General features: G+C 50.1%; 1 protein-coding gene across 5 annotated transcripts in view; it reads right to left on the bottom strand.

Moving 5' to 3' along the window:
* Positions 1-642: 642 nt before the first annotated feature.
* The window catches only part of RNFT2 (ring finger protein, transmembrane 2), a 67,116-nt gene continuing 51,830 nt past the window's right edge, over positions 643-15,928 (bottom strand). For 2 of the 5 annotated variants that reach the window (XM_047697472.1, XM_047697474.1), the window contains 4 exons: positions 13,895-14,044; positions 12,657-12,722; positions 12,421-12,522; positions 643-2,817 (listed from right to left, as the gene is read on the bottom strand). In XM_047697472.1, the coding sequence (XP_047553428.1) occupies positions 2,614-2,817; positions 12,421-12,522; positions 12,657-12,722; positions 13,895-14,044 (522 nt within the window). In that variant the 3' untranslated portion in view covers positions 643-2,613. Of the gene's footprint in view, positions 3,539-12,420; positions 12,523-12,656; positions 12,723-13,894; positions 14,045-15,928 lie in introns of all 5 variants that reach the window. The other 3 variants (XM_047697473.1, XM_047697476.1, XM_047697475.1) reach the window with 2 other exon arrangements.

The following is a 15,928-nucleotide window of genomic DNA, read 5'->3' as shown; positions in this document are numbered from 1 at the left end:
TTAAGCCATGTCGAGTTGGTTTGCAAATAATTGCAGCCAAATTCTGCCCGACGATGTTTTTTGTGACTGTTTTCATAACGAATGTCACCTAATGCTATTAATTTACATTTTAAAATACCCATCATAATCCGGCACCCAAGCAAACCCATGCTGAATTATAGGGTTACCCTCTGGTTAACCAGAGGTGGGCCCCGCGGGTCCCCTGCCCGGATCCCTTCTGACCCTTTCTACCAGTTCAGCTTCCCCATCCTGTGCCTTCGATGCTTTGTGGCATCTGGCACCTTCAGAGACCCGTGGCCTCCTCCACGAGCAACCCACATCCAAGGACTGATGGTGTTTGAGTAAAAAAACCTCAGGGTGGGGCAAACTCTGAAATGCAGCTGAGGTTGTAGAGCTCGGAGGGGCCACGTGGAGCTGGGACTTCTCTGAAAGTCACCCTCCTTTTGGCTTCTTCCCCCTCCTTTGCTGGTTTCTCCGGGGAGCAAGCTTAATAAAGCACGTGCTTCTGAATGGATCTGCTTGGGGGCAAAACTGGGAGCAGCCAGCCACCCACTGCATGACCGCTTCTCAGCTTTTCTCCTCCAACAGTCCCACCTGGCTTCAAGAGGCTCATGGAGACTCAAGACCATGAACCCAAGTTTCATCGACAGATGATATTTATTGGCAGAAAGGAACTTAAGGGAAAATTAAAAACGCCAAAGGCAGCTCTGTTCAGCCCAGAGCAAAATTACTGAGAGATCCCAGGACTCACTTTACATGTCCTTTTCCCAACCCAAAGTCTTAGGCGCCTGGTGCCTCCAAGCGTCTCTCACTTTCTCCTCTTATGAAGGTAATGAGCCTGTTCTATCCAGGTCCAAAGCTTGCCTTTCTATTCTCACATTTATGATGCCCAAGATCTTTTACATTTAGAGAGCCATCTCCAAGAGTTTCAGGAACTTGAGTCAGTGAATCATAAAATATTAAGAGCACGATACTCCGATCCAATATGTGATTAATCCTGCTTATAACAAAGGAGTAGCAGAGCCAGGATGGGCAATGGAGAATGTTCTTCTTTCCAATGACAACCCTTGGCTGCTTTTACCCTCATGGTGGGGAACCTATGCAGCCCGATGGTTGGGACACTTCACTGGCTGTTGTCCCTCCTTAGGGTGGAAGTTCCTCCCATCCAAAAGAAAACCTCCAGACGGAACTTCCCCCCCCAGAGGCTAGGGAATGAATAAGTAAAATTCTAAACTAAATCATCCCAGCTGCCCCCACGTGTCCTCCATGTGTGACATTGTTCATAACGTCAAAGGCATGGCTCATTATTTGAAGATTGTTAGAGACGTCTGGGTTTCTCTTCTCTATTTTTTTGGTGGCACCAGTGAAACTGGCAAAACCACGGGTGCCTTCCCCACTCTTCCACAATTGTTAGCTTTTCTGGCTCCAGCAGATTAACACACAAGGTTTCATCATCCTGGAGATGGCCATGGGGACGTGAAGTGGCTTCCCAAAGTCATGCAGAGTTTGGAATCAGAATTCTGCCTTATCCACTCTGTCGCAAGCTAGCACGTTAATAAATCTTCTCCAGCTTCAATTTCTTGTGTCTCTTTGATGGCATCTGCAGGCAGTGATCTTTCTGATAAAAAACCAGCCACAGAAGCTCCCGTTGCTTCCCTTTGGTTCTTCCTCAAGGCAGGGGGACCAGAGTAGCCGCATCCACCCGGCCCCCTTTCCCTCCGCTTCCCCTTCCGACTTGATTATCCAGGCAAGTGGGATTGTAACATCGCAGCCATTGCCATAGTAACAGAGCTTGAAAGATGCCATGCTGCCCTGGGAGGGTTGTCTTGCTGGGTACCAGGAAAGAGCCAGGGATGTCAGGCACAGGAAAAGGTCCTGGCTTGACAGCACACGGGGGCAAATGTCCTGAAACTATCAGGGATGGGGTGGGCTTGTTATTACTGGCTGAGAGCGAGACGGCAGCAAGTCTCCCACCATTTCTGCTGGGGCTTTGTTGCTAATCTGCTCCTGAGCCACAAGACTGATTTCTCTGTAACGCCGCTGGCACCAGCCATTGTGCTGAGGTTGATGGTGAGTGAAGAGAGTGGGGAGAGGGTTAGGGCAGGCAAGATTCCAGAAGCTTCTAAGTGACTACCTGTGCCATCTTCTCCCACATTCAAAGCAGGGAGGATCGCACAGGTGGAGAAGCTGTTCTGTTACAGAGATCAACCTCTCTGTTATAAAGATTACAGAAACTCTGACCGCGACTGCGCTCTACGCCACCACCCAGGCTTGTGGAAAAATCCATAACGTGAATTGTTCATTTTGCTTGCAAGGCCACCAGGGGAGATGGTGATGGCTACAGGCACTGTTGACAGGCTGAGACTTAAGTGAGGGGCAGGATGAGAACAGAAGGAGGAGGAGAGAAATGGGGACAGGTGTGGAGATCCAGTGATATCTGCATCGGGACCAAAGCTGGTCATTCTTGATACCCAAATGCGATGGAGCATCCCAGCCAGAGCCCAGCAAAATGGCAATTTTAAAGACCAACTCTTTCCATGAATCCAGCCACAGCTAGATTTCCAGAGCCAGTGCTCACTGTTGGCATCCTCAGTGGGGCCCAAACCAAATGTGCTATGCACCTGGGCCATGCATGGGCACCAAAATCACCTCTCGTGCTTCTAAAAAGCCACATCTGCTGGGCCCCATGCCTACAGTGTCTGAGCGGCAGGTGAGCATGGTGGCTGAGAGTCTGAAGCCAGACAGAGAGTCCACCCCTGTTAGCTGGGTGACCCTGGGAAAGTGACCACATGGAGCTCTGTGCCTCAGTTTCCTCATCTGTAAAACAGAGGAAACAACAGGACCTCCACCCCAGGGCTTTTGCAAGGATTACAAGAGGTCACCCAAGCCAGACGCTCAGCCGGCACGACGCGCTTGGTATGCTGTTATTGCAGGGACAACGTGGGGCCCTGCATTTGTATTTGGGAAGTGCTCCACAGTGAATTCCAATCTGCAGACCTGTGCCATCTGGGGAGAGGCAGCGATCTCCAGGCCCTTCCCTGGATGCAGCATCAGGTCACTATGAGTTAAAATAACGACAGGAAGGACCCATCACCAGTCCCTTCCCTTGGAGGGGGCAGGAGACCCTGCCTCCTGGAGGAGGCCAGATCTGATACAGGAGGCTTGCAGGGGAAGAATGGCTGCACCAAGGATGCACACACTATGCCACAGGACAGGAGAGAAAGGTGAAGGTCAGGAGCACAGGGGCCTGGCTTTAGAGAAGGAGGTGGAGAAAGGCAGGAGGCAGGATAGTAAACGCTTGAGGCCTGTGTTCCAGGAAGTCCCTGGAGCTGAACCTAATCACGCAGGCCATCCCTCGGCTTCCAGAGCGTGCCTTGGAGCTTGAGTTCCTTGTCCTTTAGCCCTAATACACCTGGAAGTGTGCCGAAGTGGCCCCGTCCTTCCAGCAGCGCAGAGTATCCACGGCAACCGAGCGGCAGAGCGGGCAGGTGCGCTCCCGGTCCAGCCAGAGGCAGAGGCACTCCTCACAGAACACGTGCTGTGGGGACAGCAAGCAGGACGAGTGTCCCCTATATGCCAACCTTGGTCCTAGGAGCTGGGGACATAGCAGTGAACCAAACAGACGACTCTAGCCCTCATGGAGCTTGCGCTCTACTTGGGGAGATGACTGGTCCCATGAATCTCCAAAACGTAGAGTATATCAGTGGTAAGTGCTGAGAAGAAAAGCCTGGAGGAAGGGGCTAGGGAGTACTTGGGAGGGCTGCTATGTTCAGCAGGGGGGCCAGGAGGACTTTCACTGAATACTGACATTTGGGTGAAGACTGTGCCCTGAGGATCTCTGAGAAAAGAGTGCCACAGGCAGAGGGAACAGCTTATGCAAAGGTCCTGAGGCAGGAGTATGTCTGCTGTGCTGCTGAGCCTGGGACTGGAGGGAGGAAGATGGGGAATGAGGTGAGAGAAGCTATGGAAGGATACAGATTACATGGGGCTCTCTGGGCATCATGAGGCCTTTGACTTTTATTTGGAAAGAAGTAGGGAGCCACGGTAGGGCTCTGAGCAGAGGAGTGACCCGAACAGGATTTGCCTGTTCATTTTTTTTTTTTTTAAGATTTTATTTATTTATTTGACAGAGAGAGAGAGAGAGATCACAAGTAGGCAGAGAGGCAGGCCGAGAGAGAGGGAGAAGCAGACTCCCTGCCGAGCGGAGAGCCCGAGGCAGGGCTCGGTCAAAGGACCCCGAGACCACGAGCTGAGCCAAAGGCAGAGGCCCAACCCACTGAGCCACCCAGGTGCCCTGCCTATTCATCTTTAAAAGATGCCTTTAGTCACTGGGTTGAGAACAGAGCTCAGGGGTTAAGGAAAGGCAGGGAAGCTGGAAATATCAATGAGTTCTCCCACTTTCTGGCCATATCACTTGGACAAATAATTCAACCTCCCAATGCCTCAGTTTCCTTATCTATAAAATGAGAGGTCAGGAGGAAGTGGAGGGAATCCCCCCTTTTTCTAAGTAAGCCCAATGCCCAATGTGGAGCTTAAACTCAGAACCTCAAGATCAAGACTCACATGCTCTACTGACTGAGTCAGCCAGGGGTCCCCAAAATGCTGTTAAGAGTACTCCTCTCATAGGAAGATTGCTTCACATTAAAAACATAATAATCAGGGATGCCTGAGTGGCTCAGTGGGTTAAGCCTCTGCCTTCGGCTCAGGTCATGATCCCAGGGTCCTGGGATCGAGCCCCACATCAGGCTCTCTGCTCAGCAGGAAGCCTGCTTCCTCCTCTCTCTCTGCCTGCCTCTCTGCTTACTTGTGATCTCTGTCTGAAAAAAAAAAAAATCTAAACCCCGCCCCCCCAAAAAACATAATAATCAAAGGCAGTACACGATTTGCATTTGGAACCTGGATGGGGGGCGGCGGAATCCTAGCTATGCAGGATATTTTGAAGATGGGTGGAGAAATCTGGATATATACATTAGATAATATTTTACATCAATTTTAAATTGCCTGTGTGTGATGGTGGAATTGCAGTTATGAGAGAGAATGTCCTTGTTCTTCAAAGGTAAACACTGAAATATTTTCGGATGAGGAATCAAAATGTCACCAACTTATTGTCAATAGGCAAGGGGGAGAAACATTTACATCAAGAAAAGGCACATGCAAAATGTTCTTGGAATCTAGAAGAAAGATAAAAGGGTGTTCATTCTACTGTCCTTTGGCTCTATAGTTTTGACATTTTTCAAAATAAAAGTGATAATTTAAAACGATAATATGAAAATCCGAATACTGTTTCCTAAAAAGTTCAAAAAAATGAAATTAAAAAGGCACTTGGAACAATGCCTGGTCAATAGTAAATGTGCTATCATTGTTGGCTATTATACAGGAGAGATTATTCATGCCAGACTGTAAGCTTCTTCCAAACCCATTCCTAGCAGGATGTGTACTAGCTGCCTAACTGTAAACAGTGTTAAAGGAGAGCTCCATGATGACCTATGCAACAGGGGACCAGTCTGATCCAGGAAGTAATCCAGGAAGGCTTCCTGGGGGGGAGGGGCACTTGTGTTAAGGCCTGAAGGATGTTTAGGAGTTGAATGGGTGAAGAGAGGGGGTAGGGATAGAGCACACCAGGCTTAAGGGAGGACCTGGGCCAAGCTCCTCAGATGTGAAGGCATTGAGGCACTCAAGGATGGTCAACATGGCTACAACAGGAGAGTGTAAGAAGTGGGCGGCGGGAGGTGAGCAGGCCACATAGAGCCTCGAAGGATGTGCCTGGGCTCTTGCTATGGTCTGAAGGGCAGGACCCAGGGGTCAGCAGGCCCAGCAGCTTCTCTCGGACTCACCAGGGCACTCAAGGCCCTCCACAATGGCACCCTCCCCTCTTCCTCCTCATCACTCCCTCCAGGACAGCCAATGTCATGGACACATGGGATGACTTGCAGTGCAAAGCTCAGTCATACTGCTAAGCCTCAGGGCAAGCTGTAATATGTGTTGGGGACGCTCTTATGCCCCTCCTCCGTCCTTATCAGCTGGTGGGCACCTACTTCTTGCAGAAGACTTAGCTCAAGCCATCACACCTCCCCTTCTCCACGATGTCCCCTGCGTTCCATGCCTTCCTGTCTCCTGAAAATCTTAGCACTGACTGTGCCTTCCCCTTCCAGATACCTCCTGGGGAGGGTCTCTCTCACAGCATCACGCGCACGCCTCTGGAATGATCCGCAAACTCATCTGTCTTGTTCGCTGCATTAAGGGCTTCTGGAGGGCAGGGACCACGCTCCCAACAAGGTTCTGAGCACATGGCAGATGCTCAGGAAATGCTCGCTCAATGAACAAATGAGACTTAACCTTGTTCCCTGGGAAAAGGCGATACTTATGTAGAAGAAAGCAACACAAGCCGTGTTCACATGAAGCTCAATGCTTGAGTCAGGTGAGCGGGAAATGAGAAGTTTTTCATTCCTTCATTCAAAAAACCGTCCACTGAGGCTCTCTCACGTCTCAGTCAGTATTTCTCAAATGTTCTGGTCCTAAGACCCCTTTACAGTCTTAAAAAATCACAGATGATCTCAAAGGGCTTTTGTATATGTGGGTCAAATCTGGCTATATTTACCATATTAGAAATGGAAACCAAGATCTATTGAAAACACAAGACTACACAAGCACATGAAAGTGAAAGGGAACACCAGGGGGGTACCTGGGCTACACTTTGAGAACCACTCTTCTAACTGCTCATTTACCATTTGCCCTGCCTACCCTCTGGGCGGTAAACTTCTGAGAGGGCAGCAACCTCTGTTGTGTTCCCAGTGCCCAGCCCTGAGCCTGCACAGAGTAGGGACTGTAAAAGCAGCTGATGAAGGAATGTCCTCCCACATAGGTCAGGGGGCAGATTCTGGAGACACTGGCATGGTTAAGACCCAGCTACTGCCCTCCGGGAGCTCATGATCCCCTCCTCAGAGAATAAGGCAGGATGGAACCTAGTGCCTAATAAAGAGGTTTGAAGACCACATGTTGACCCAGGGGCCCAGCGGGAGGAGGGAGGAGGTCATCATCCCTGGGCCTACTTATAGCATCTGGAGAGAAGGATGAGCCCCTACAGAGGGAGGGAAAGGAGGGGCCCTTCTGGGCTGTGAAGTGTAGGATTGGGTGGGTTTATGGTCAGTGGGGAAGGTCAGTCACGGTTCCCTGGCTGTGCCTCCTAGAGCATGGAGGTGGGTGAACCCCTGGGGTCGCATGGGCCACCCTCCCTGCCCCCTGAATTCCATCCAGACTCCTCAAGTTTTGCTCAAAGATTTGGAGCAGGCGGATAAAGTGAGGGCTGGGGACAAGAGCCCCCACAAGCACAGCAGCTAACCCCCATGAGAGAGAGGAGGCTCTGGATGGGAGAGGGGCATCTCCTAGCCTGGCACTTGGTGTTTGGCATGAGCTGAGAAACAAGGAAACAGCCAGGCCAGGTCTGGGTGGATCATTCAGGTGAGGAGTACAGGTAATGACCCTGGGCCCTCTCCCTCACTGAGCAGAGATGCTGTGCCAGGCACTGCTGGCATCGTCTAAGTACAGTCTAATGACACCTCACAGACCCCCGAGACTCAGAGAGGGAGAGCCACCAGCCCAAGGGCACACAGCTGCTAAGTAGTGAGGCTGAAATTCAGCTTCAGGGATGTGGCAGGCTGACTTCTATTACGACTCCCCGTGACCTCCTCCTCCTGGGATTCACATCCTGCGTGGCCTGTCCCTCCCCTTGAATGCGGCTGTACTTACTGACTTGCTCAAGCCCACAGAATACAGTAACGAGGATGGGACGTCACTTCTGAGATTAGGTTACAGTGGATGGGGCCTTCCGTCTTGCTCTCACACTTTCTTCCCACATATTCACTCTGATGAAGTCGGTGTGACAAGGAAGCTGGGGTAGGTTCTGGCCACGAGGAACAGAGGCCCTTGGTCCGACAGCCCATGAGGAACTGAATCCCGCCACCGGCACGTGACCACGCTTGGAAGCGGAGCCTTCCCCCATGGGACCCTGGCTGGTGTCCTGACTGCAGCCTGAAGCAGGGGACCCAGCTGCGTGTGCCTGGATTGCTGATTCACGCAAACCAGGAGACGATGAAAGCTAGCTGCTCTCTGCCGCAGAGCGCTGGGCCATTTGTTAGGCAGCAACGGGAAACCGATACAAGAGGTGTCTGCCTCCCTAGTGAACACTCTCCCCGTTACGTTCTATTTATACTGGTCACACATGGACAATGTGGACAGGGATGTTTGCAGCCCTTGGTTTTGAAAATGACATTACTGAAAGTGGGGCTACTGTCAGACAAGGGACACACACACATACACACCCAGCCTTAACCACAGATCCTCTTGAATCACACGAACCTGGCAAATGTTTTCATTCCTGGGAGACAGAGGACATGGAGGGTCAGTGCCGCAATGAAATGTGTTGCTCGGGGCTGCAAAGTTAGTGGCTGGGACGCTGTGGGTGCTCGGGAAGCACCTGATGCAGAAATGCCCGGATGGAGGAGTCAGGACAGGTGCTGAGAGATCGCACCTCAGCTGTTCATTCCTTGGAGGTGATGCGCATAGGCTTCGCTGCTCGGGGCATAGCACGCTCCTAGGAATTTCCAGGAAAAGGTCTCTAATCTAGTAATGCAGCCTTGAGGACATCTCAAAGCAAGAAGGGGAAAGGTCCTGGCCTCTGAAATCCAGGGCTCTGGGTTGGAATCTGGTTCTGCTGCCAAAGAGCAGGGGAGCCTTGAGGAAAGTCTGTCCTTTCTCCTTGCTGAGCCTACCTCTGCCTCTGTAGAAGAGGGTCACTGTTCCCCCCAACACGGTGTCTGGAAGGATGGAAATGAGTAAGGCCTGATATAAAGCATTAAGTGTGAGGCACCCGCAAAGACAAAATCAATAGAAATTACCATTCTCTTGCCCTCCTTCCTTTACATCATCAATACTCAAACAAACCAAAACAAAACAAAATAAAAACGAAACAAACCCGTAGTGACCAAGGGCTAATTACACTCTGACTTTTCTCTTTGGAAAGAAATCTTTTAAATAAGCCAAGTTTCTGACTGTGTGTTCAAAGTGCCCTTTCCTTGATGTCCCGTTGCCTGGCAGGAGGCATGGCACAGATACTTGGGGAGTGACTAACTGGGCAGGTGCTTCTGACTGAGTGGACAGGTCTAACCTCTGGGCATGCCCAGTGTCTGCCTGACCCCCGCTTCCATTGACAATCTGCTTCCCAGGCTCTGATGGGGGGCGGGGAGGGAGGTGGGGCCTGTGTGTGAGTGACACACTGTGCCTACTTTGATGTCCCTTTGAAGGAGAGATAGATGTTCCTTTAGCCTGGTGGGCTCTTCCTCTACCCACTCACTCATCTCTCCTGTTCATCTATCCATTCATCCATCCATCTACCCATTCATTTGTCTACCTACCCAATCCCACATCTACCCACCTATGCACCTGCAGGTGGGTCCATCATTTGTCCGTCTACTCAGTCACCCTCACACATATACCTCTGTCCATACACCTCTGTACTCATCCATCCACCCCTCGACCTGGCTACCATCCATCTCCATCCCAACCAACCATCCATCTATACATTCCAGCCCATCTATCTCATGCCCTCTGTCCCCTTCTGTCCATCCCATTCCTTCCATCCATCCATCCATCTGTCTGTCCAATATTTACTGAGTCAGTGCTATGATTCTCCTGCTAACAAAACAGACATGGTCACCCCTCTCAAGTTTGCCTATGCTTTGGCCAAGAGGAGACAGACCTTACGCAACCAGTTGCCCAGTTAACTAGCTGACAACCGGGATAATCACTATGAAGGAAAAACACAAGGATCTCTGAGGCCATACTGCTGGGAGAACCGGCTAGTCTGGGGAAGCAGAGTCAGGGAAGACTCTGACTGGGGAAGAAACACTTGACTCATTCATTCATTCTTTCCAAGTGCTCAGGAATTAATGAGGCCCTTTTGCCTGTGGAAGTCATCTCCGCCAGCCCAGGCCCAGCTCCCAGCAGCAGAGTGAGACTAGTTTGGCCAAGGCTGTGGGCTCCGACCACCGCCGTGTGTGGGAAGGTGTCATGGCACCAGGAGAGGAATGGGAGAGAAGCAAACACATGAAGGCTGGGAGAGCTTGCCAGAAAGGAAGAAGCAAGACTTTCACCTTGACATCATGTTCAAATCATCGCTGCCACGGAGAAGGCTATACAGATGGCTCTGAACCATATGAAAAGATGCTCAAGTGCACTCGTAATTAGGGAAATGCAAATTAAAAACCGCACAGAGATTGCGCTCGTCACCTGTCAGATTGGCCAGGCTCAGGAAAGGCTGGCACGTGCAGTGTGTTGGTAAGTGAGGGGAGCAAGAGGTCGTGTCGTGCTCCGCACCGGGAGCATAAATAGATACAGTCTTTATGAAGGGCAATTTAGAAATATCTGTCAAAACTGGATACCCTCTGACCTCGTAATTCCACTACTAGGAATTTATCCTACCGAGAGCCTGCACATGTGTGAAATGGAACGCGTGCCAGGAAGAGCCAATATGGACTGAACCCTGACCAGGCGTAGCTCTAAATGCTTGACTGGTTCAACCCACTCAGTCCACACGACGGGCCCGGGTAGCTGCTGTAGGTCTCCCCATTTCTGACCTCTCCTGACAGCCACCATTGTAATTACGGAAGATTATAAACTACCAAGTGCCCATCCCTAGTGGAATGGTAAAACCAACAGTGGTCCATTCATGAAGGGGGATGATAGGCAAAGAAGGAGGGCTCTCTTAGGACACTGTTTCCAGTCAACGAGGAAGGATGCAGAACACAGTTTGGGGGAGAATATGAGACAACATAGGTCTTTCTGAAAACGACGTGTGTGTGTGTGTGTGTGTGTGTGTGTGTGTGTGTGTGTGTGTGTGTTTGAACATACAGTGTTTTAATTCCATAAAGCATCTCTATGAAGATTTAATCAAGGAAACTAGGAAGCTAGGGGGAGGGTAGGAGGCCGGTCACTGTTTTCCTTGTGGTATATTTAAAATGCTTTAAAAAATAAACTTTTAATTTTGGAATAATTTTAGACTTATATAAGAGTTGTAAAGGTAGTGCAGAGAATCCTTATTTAGCCCCCTCACTAAGTTTAAATTCCCCAATATCATCAGCTCGTTTTACTTTTACATCAAAGTCAAGAAACCCCCATTGATACGTGACCAACCGCTGAACTCCAAACTCTATCTGGATTACCTCAAATTGGTTTTCCAACTCCCATCCTTTCTCTGTTCCAGGATCCAACCTTGGTCCCATGCTGCATGTAGCCCCTGTGACTGCCAACTCATGAGTTCCTCAGTTTGAATTCTGAGTCATGCAAATATATTCTCAATTTAAAAATAAATAAAATGCAAAAAAGAAACCTCCTAACATCCCCCAAACATAAAAAAAAAAAATAAAGAAAAAAGAAAAAGAAATGTTGCTGATGCCAGAAAAGGACCTCACCTCCCTGTCCTCTGACCCCTGGGCGGGGGGCAGCATGGGGGTTGGTGGTGGTCGCCAAACAGGGGAGCAGCCGTGCTCCTGTTTCTACCAGTGTGCGTGCTGCAAAAAGCCTTCCCAGCCTGGAACTCATGGCTTTCTGTCCCGGTCCCCCGGGATGCTGCATGAATCTCTCTTACACAGCACTTATCACTGCCTGCCTTGTTTCATAGTTATTTATGTATGTGTCTGTCTCCCCAAGGAGACCGGGAGCTGCCAGAGCAGGGAACAGGGTCTGTGTGCCCTCTGCCTCCCCTCCCCAGTATCTGATAGGACGCTTTGGCTTGTATACATCTGTTGAACTGACATCCTAGCCCCTGATGTCAGGAGGAGGAGGGGTACATTTAGGGAGTTAAAAGGGAGTAACCAGTACTCACTGCCATGGTTTGGTGGCCCACAACTAATAACGAAAACAAACAGTAATAGTAATTACAGTGATAATAAGAATTTTAACAAGAGCCATTTTTACAGGTGACTAATTCAAATTTTGCTCTTTCACTGATGATCTCATTTAATCATAATCATAGCTCTATGAAGTCGGTATTACGATGCCCATTTTATAAACGAGAAAAGCCAAGGCTCAGGAAGATGGAATGATCCACTTCTGAAGGGTTCAGAGTGCTGTCTGGATTCCTACGCCGATGAATCTGACTACGGCATACTGAATTTGTCATTTTTGATGCTGGACTGATAAATCCAGGGCTCACAGAGGTGAAGGAACCTGCCCAGGGCCAGCCACCGAGGAAGAGGCAGAGCCTGTCTGATCCGACTCCAGTCTTAACCATCCTGTCCCTAAAGACCCACCGCAGAACCCTGAGGTTTGGTCACTGGAGAGGCACATGGGACTTCTGCATGGAACATGGCCCTAGAGGCCCCCCAAGCCTCTGTCCCCTGCTGGCCCCCACCCAATCCCGCTCACCTGGCACATGAGGATCAGAGGGTCCCGGAACTCGGCCTGGCAGATGGCACAGATATCACCGGCTTCCGTACACTGCTGCCCAGTGGCCCGGACGCCGTAATTCTGTATGAGGGAGGAGAGAGACATACGGCCAGCTGGGGACCCTCCCCGGAGCAATGTCCTCAGGAGCGCTGCGAGAGCTGTCTCTGGCTCCTGGTTCTTTTGACTTCAGTGGGGGCCATTTGAAGTCAGCTCACCTGAGAGGAGCAGAGAAGCTTCAGGGCTTTCCTAACTCCGCCCACACGACCACAGATGTCGAATGACTGAAAAGAGAGGGGAGTGATGGCTGAAAGTCTCCAAGCGTTGTTTAGGATCTTTCTTACCACTCCCAAACCACCTCCACTGACCCCTTGTCTTTGATGATGAACATTTTCAGGACACTCTATCCCATCTGGAGCTCCTCATTCCTATCGCTTTTGCTTGGCACTTGACTTGCTGCCTTCTGTCAATAGTCTCCCTTGCTACCCGGCAGGAAAGCAAATACAGGACACACATTCTACCTCTCCCCACTGCCACGCCCAGCACAGGCATTGCTAATTGATCACAGCACCCTGATTCTAAACCCAGCCAGCTCGCCAGTCAGACATTGCCAGTCGATCAGAATCAGCAGGCAAGAGAAGCCCCAGTGGCTGATAGGGCATGGATTGCCCAGCTAGTCCTGCTGGGAGGAAGAGAAGGGAAGAATATATTCCCCCAGGATTCTCTAGAGCCAGAAATAGAGAAGGGAAAAGAAAGAGGATGATGTGTTTATGGGTGGGGGGAAAAACCCGATTTGTACCTAGGAATGGAAACAAGTTTGGAGGGGGGTATCATCTACAGGTAAGAGCTCCAGGCTTTGGAAGCAGGCTGCCCAGGTTTGAAACCCACTCTGTTATCATTAGCAGAGTGATGCTGGGCGAGCTGCTTCTCTCTGAGCCCCCATCTCCTCGCCCATAAATACAGGAGTGATGATGGAAATATGTGAAGGGAGAGCATCTGGTGAGCTTTATGGGCAAGAAATTACGGTGGATTTAACCGCAAAAAGGAATGAAGTATTGATATATGCCACCATGTGGATGAACTTTGGAAACATGATGCTAAGTGAAAGAAGCCGGCCACAGAAGACCACACGGTGGAGGACTCCATTTATGCGAAATGTCCACAACAAGGAAGTCCATTGAGACAGAGAGCAGACTGGTGGTTGCCAGTGGCCGGGGGATGGTAGTGAGCAAAAAGGGGAGGGATGGCTTAATGGGTACAGGGTTTCTTTTTGGCGTGATGAAAATGTCTTGGAACTAGATGTGGGGGTGGTACAGCCCTGCGTACGTGCTCAGTGCCAAGGAGTTGCCACCCCCCATTTAAAAAAAAAAGATTCCAAGCTCCCTGCTTGCCCTCAAGACCTGGCAAATGTGTGGACTTTCCTCATGCCAGCCCTTAAGTCTCCGGACCACCTCACCTTGCAGAGGCTGTAGAGAACAATCAGGACCCCTCCTAAGAAGTAGCTGTTGGAGGAGTCGTCCCCCATGATGTATTTATACCACAGCTGGATGGGGACAAGTGATCGGAACAGCTGGCTCAACTCCTCGATGACCAGATAGAACTTGCCCTGCAACCACACAGAAAGCATCAATTATTATTAGCTGTAAAAGACCCAAAGGACCCAGCCGGGGGTCCCCCAGCCTGGGCAGTAATGATGTCCCAGGTCACAGGCAGGCCATTAATCAGCTTTGGAAAGCACTCAGACCTGCTCCTAATGGGTTTGCGATATGGCTGGGGAGACGTGGCCCCTGCCCGTCGCCCTCACCCACTGCCCACCAGCCTCGAGGAGCAAAGCTCGGAGGATAGCATTTCAGGGAGGGAGAAACTGGACACTTCTGTCAGAGGGCTGGAGTGTGGGTCACTCCCCGGTGCCTGCTTTGGCTTTGGGGCCACCATCCCTGGCCCCACGCACAGATTACCCTTGTCTCAAGGGCTGACCCAGGCATCATGGGGGGCTCAGCCTCCGGGGCAGGGGCTGGATGGACAATAGGAGGCAAGTAAGGGTAGGCCTAGAGGTGGAGGGGGATATGCGTTCTCCTTCCCAGCTATTGTCTGCAAGAGCACAGGGGCACATGGGGCGAAGAGATGCATTTGGGATTCAGATGGGGCTGGGTTTGAAGTTTGCATTGCTGCAAGTTCACAAGCCCCGGCTTCCTCATCCACAGAGCGGGAACCACGACTCCTATCTTACAGACGCTCTGCAGATTCACGGAGAGCATCTAGCACGTGCCTGGCATGGAGCAGTACTCAACCAATCCTATTTCCCTTCCTCCCTTTGCTCTTGGACAAGTCCCTCCAGCTTTCTGTGGCCTGAGCTATCAAATGAGATGAAAATAACCCCATCCTGTTATGTCTAATAAATTTAAACATACATCTATTTATGACCTAGCATTTCCACTTCTAGGTATGGACCCCAGAGAAATGAAAATATATGTCTGCTTATAGGCAAATGATCATATAGCAATTCTATTCATAATACCTCCAAGGTGGGAACAGCCCAAATGTCCATCAGTGGAGGAATGGATAAACAAATTGTGGTGTATTTCTACAACAGAATACTACTCAGGAATAAAAATGAAGAGATGACTGATTTACACAAAAACATGGCTGAGTCTCACATGCATGTGTCCAATGGAAGGAGACAGTTATAAGAGAATACATATTGCACAATTCTCAATTATATGAAATCCTTGAATAGATTAACACTAATCTGTCCCAAGAGAAATCAGATCAGTGGTTGCCTGGGGTGAGGAGGAGGATCTACTATTAGGTGCATCAAGGAATTTTGGGGAGTGATATTTTATAATGTGATTGGTATGGTGGTTACACAAGTGTATACTTTTGCCAAAACTCATTGAAATGGGAAAGGCCTGGGTGGTTCAGTTCAGCATCTGCCTCCGGCTCGGGTCATGATCCCGGGTCCCGGGATCGATCGAGTCCCGCATCGGGCTCCTTGCTCAGCAGGGAGCCTGCTTCTCCCTCTGCCTGCGGCTCCCCCTGCTTGTGTGCTCTCTCTCTCTCTAACAAATAAATAAAATCTTAAAAAAAAAAAAACCAGCCTCATTGAAACAAGATGGGATCAGGAGGGAGACAAACCATGAAAGACTTTCTTTTTTTTTTTAAGATTTTTATTAAAAAAATTTTTTTTTAAAGATTTCATTTATTTATTTGACACACAGAGAGAGAGAGATCACAAGTAGGCAGAGAGGCAGGCAGTGGGGGTGGAAGCAGACTCCCCGCTGAGCAGAGAGCCCGATGCGGGGCTCGATCCCAGGACCCTGAGATCATGACCTGAGCTGAAAGCAGAGGCTTAACCCACTGAGCCACCCAGGCGCCCCTTTTAAAGACTTTTAAATTTTTATTTATTTGACAGAGAGAGAGACATAGCGAGAGAGGGAACATAAGCAGGGGAAGTGGAGAGGGAGAAGCAGGCTTCCTGCTGAGCAGAGAG

The sequence above is a fragment of the Lutra lutra genome, chromosome 12, assembly GCF_902655055.1.
Source record: "Lutra lutra chromosome 12, mLutLut1.2, whole genome shotgun sequence".
In the NCBI taxonomy this organism is placed as follows: domain Eukaryota; kingdom Metazoa; phylum Chordata; class Mammalia; order Carnivora; family Mustelidae; genus Lutra; species Lutra lutra.
Note: the sequence above shows the minus strand (reverse complement) of the source record. Positions and strands in the feature narration are given on the sequence as shown.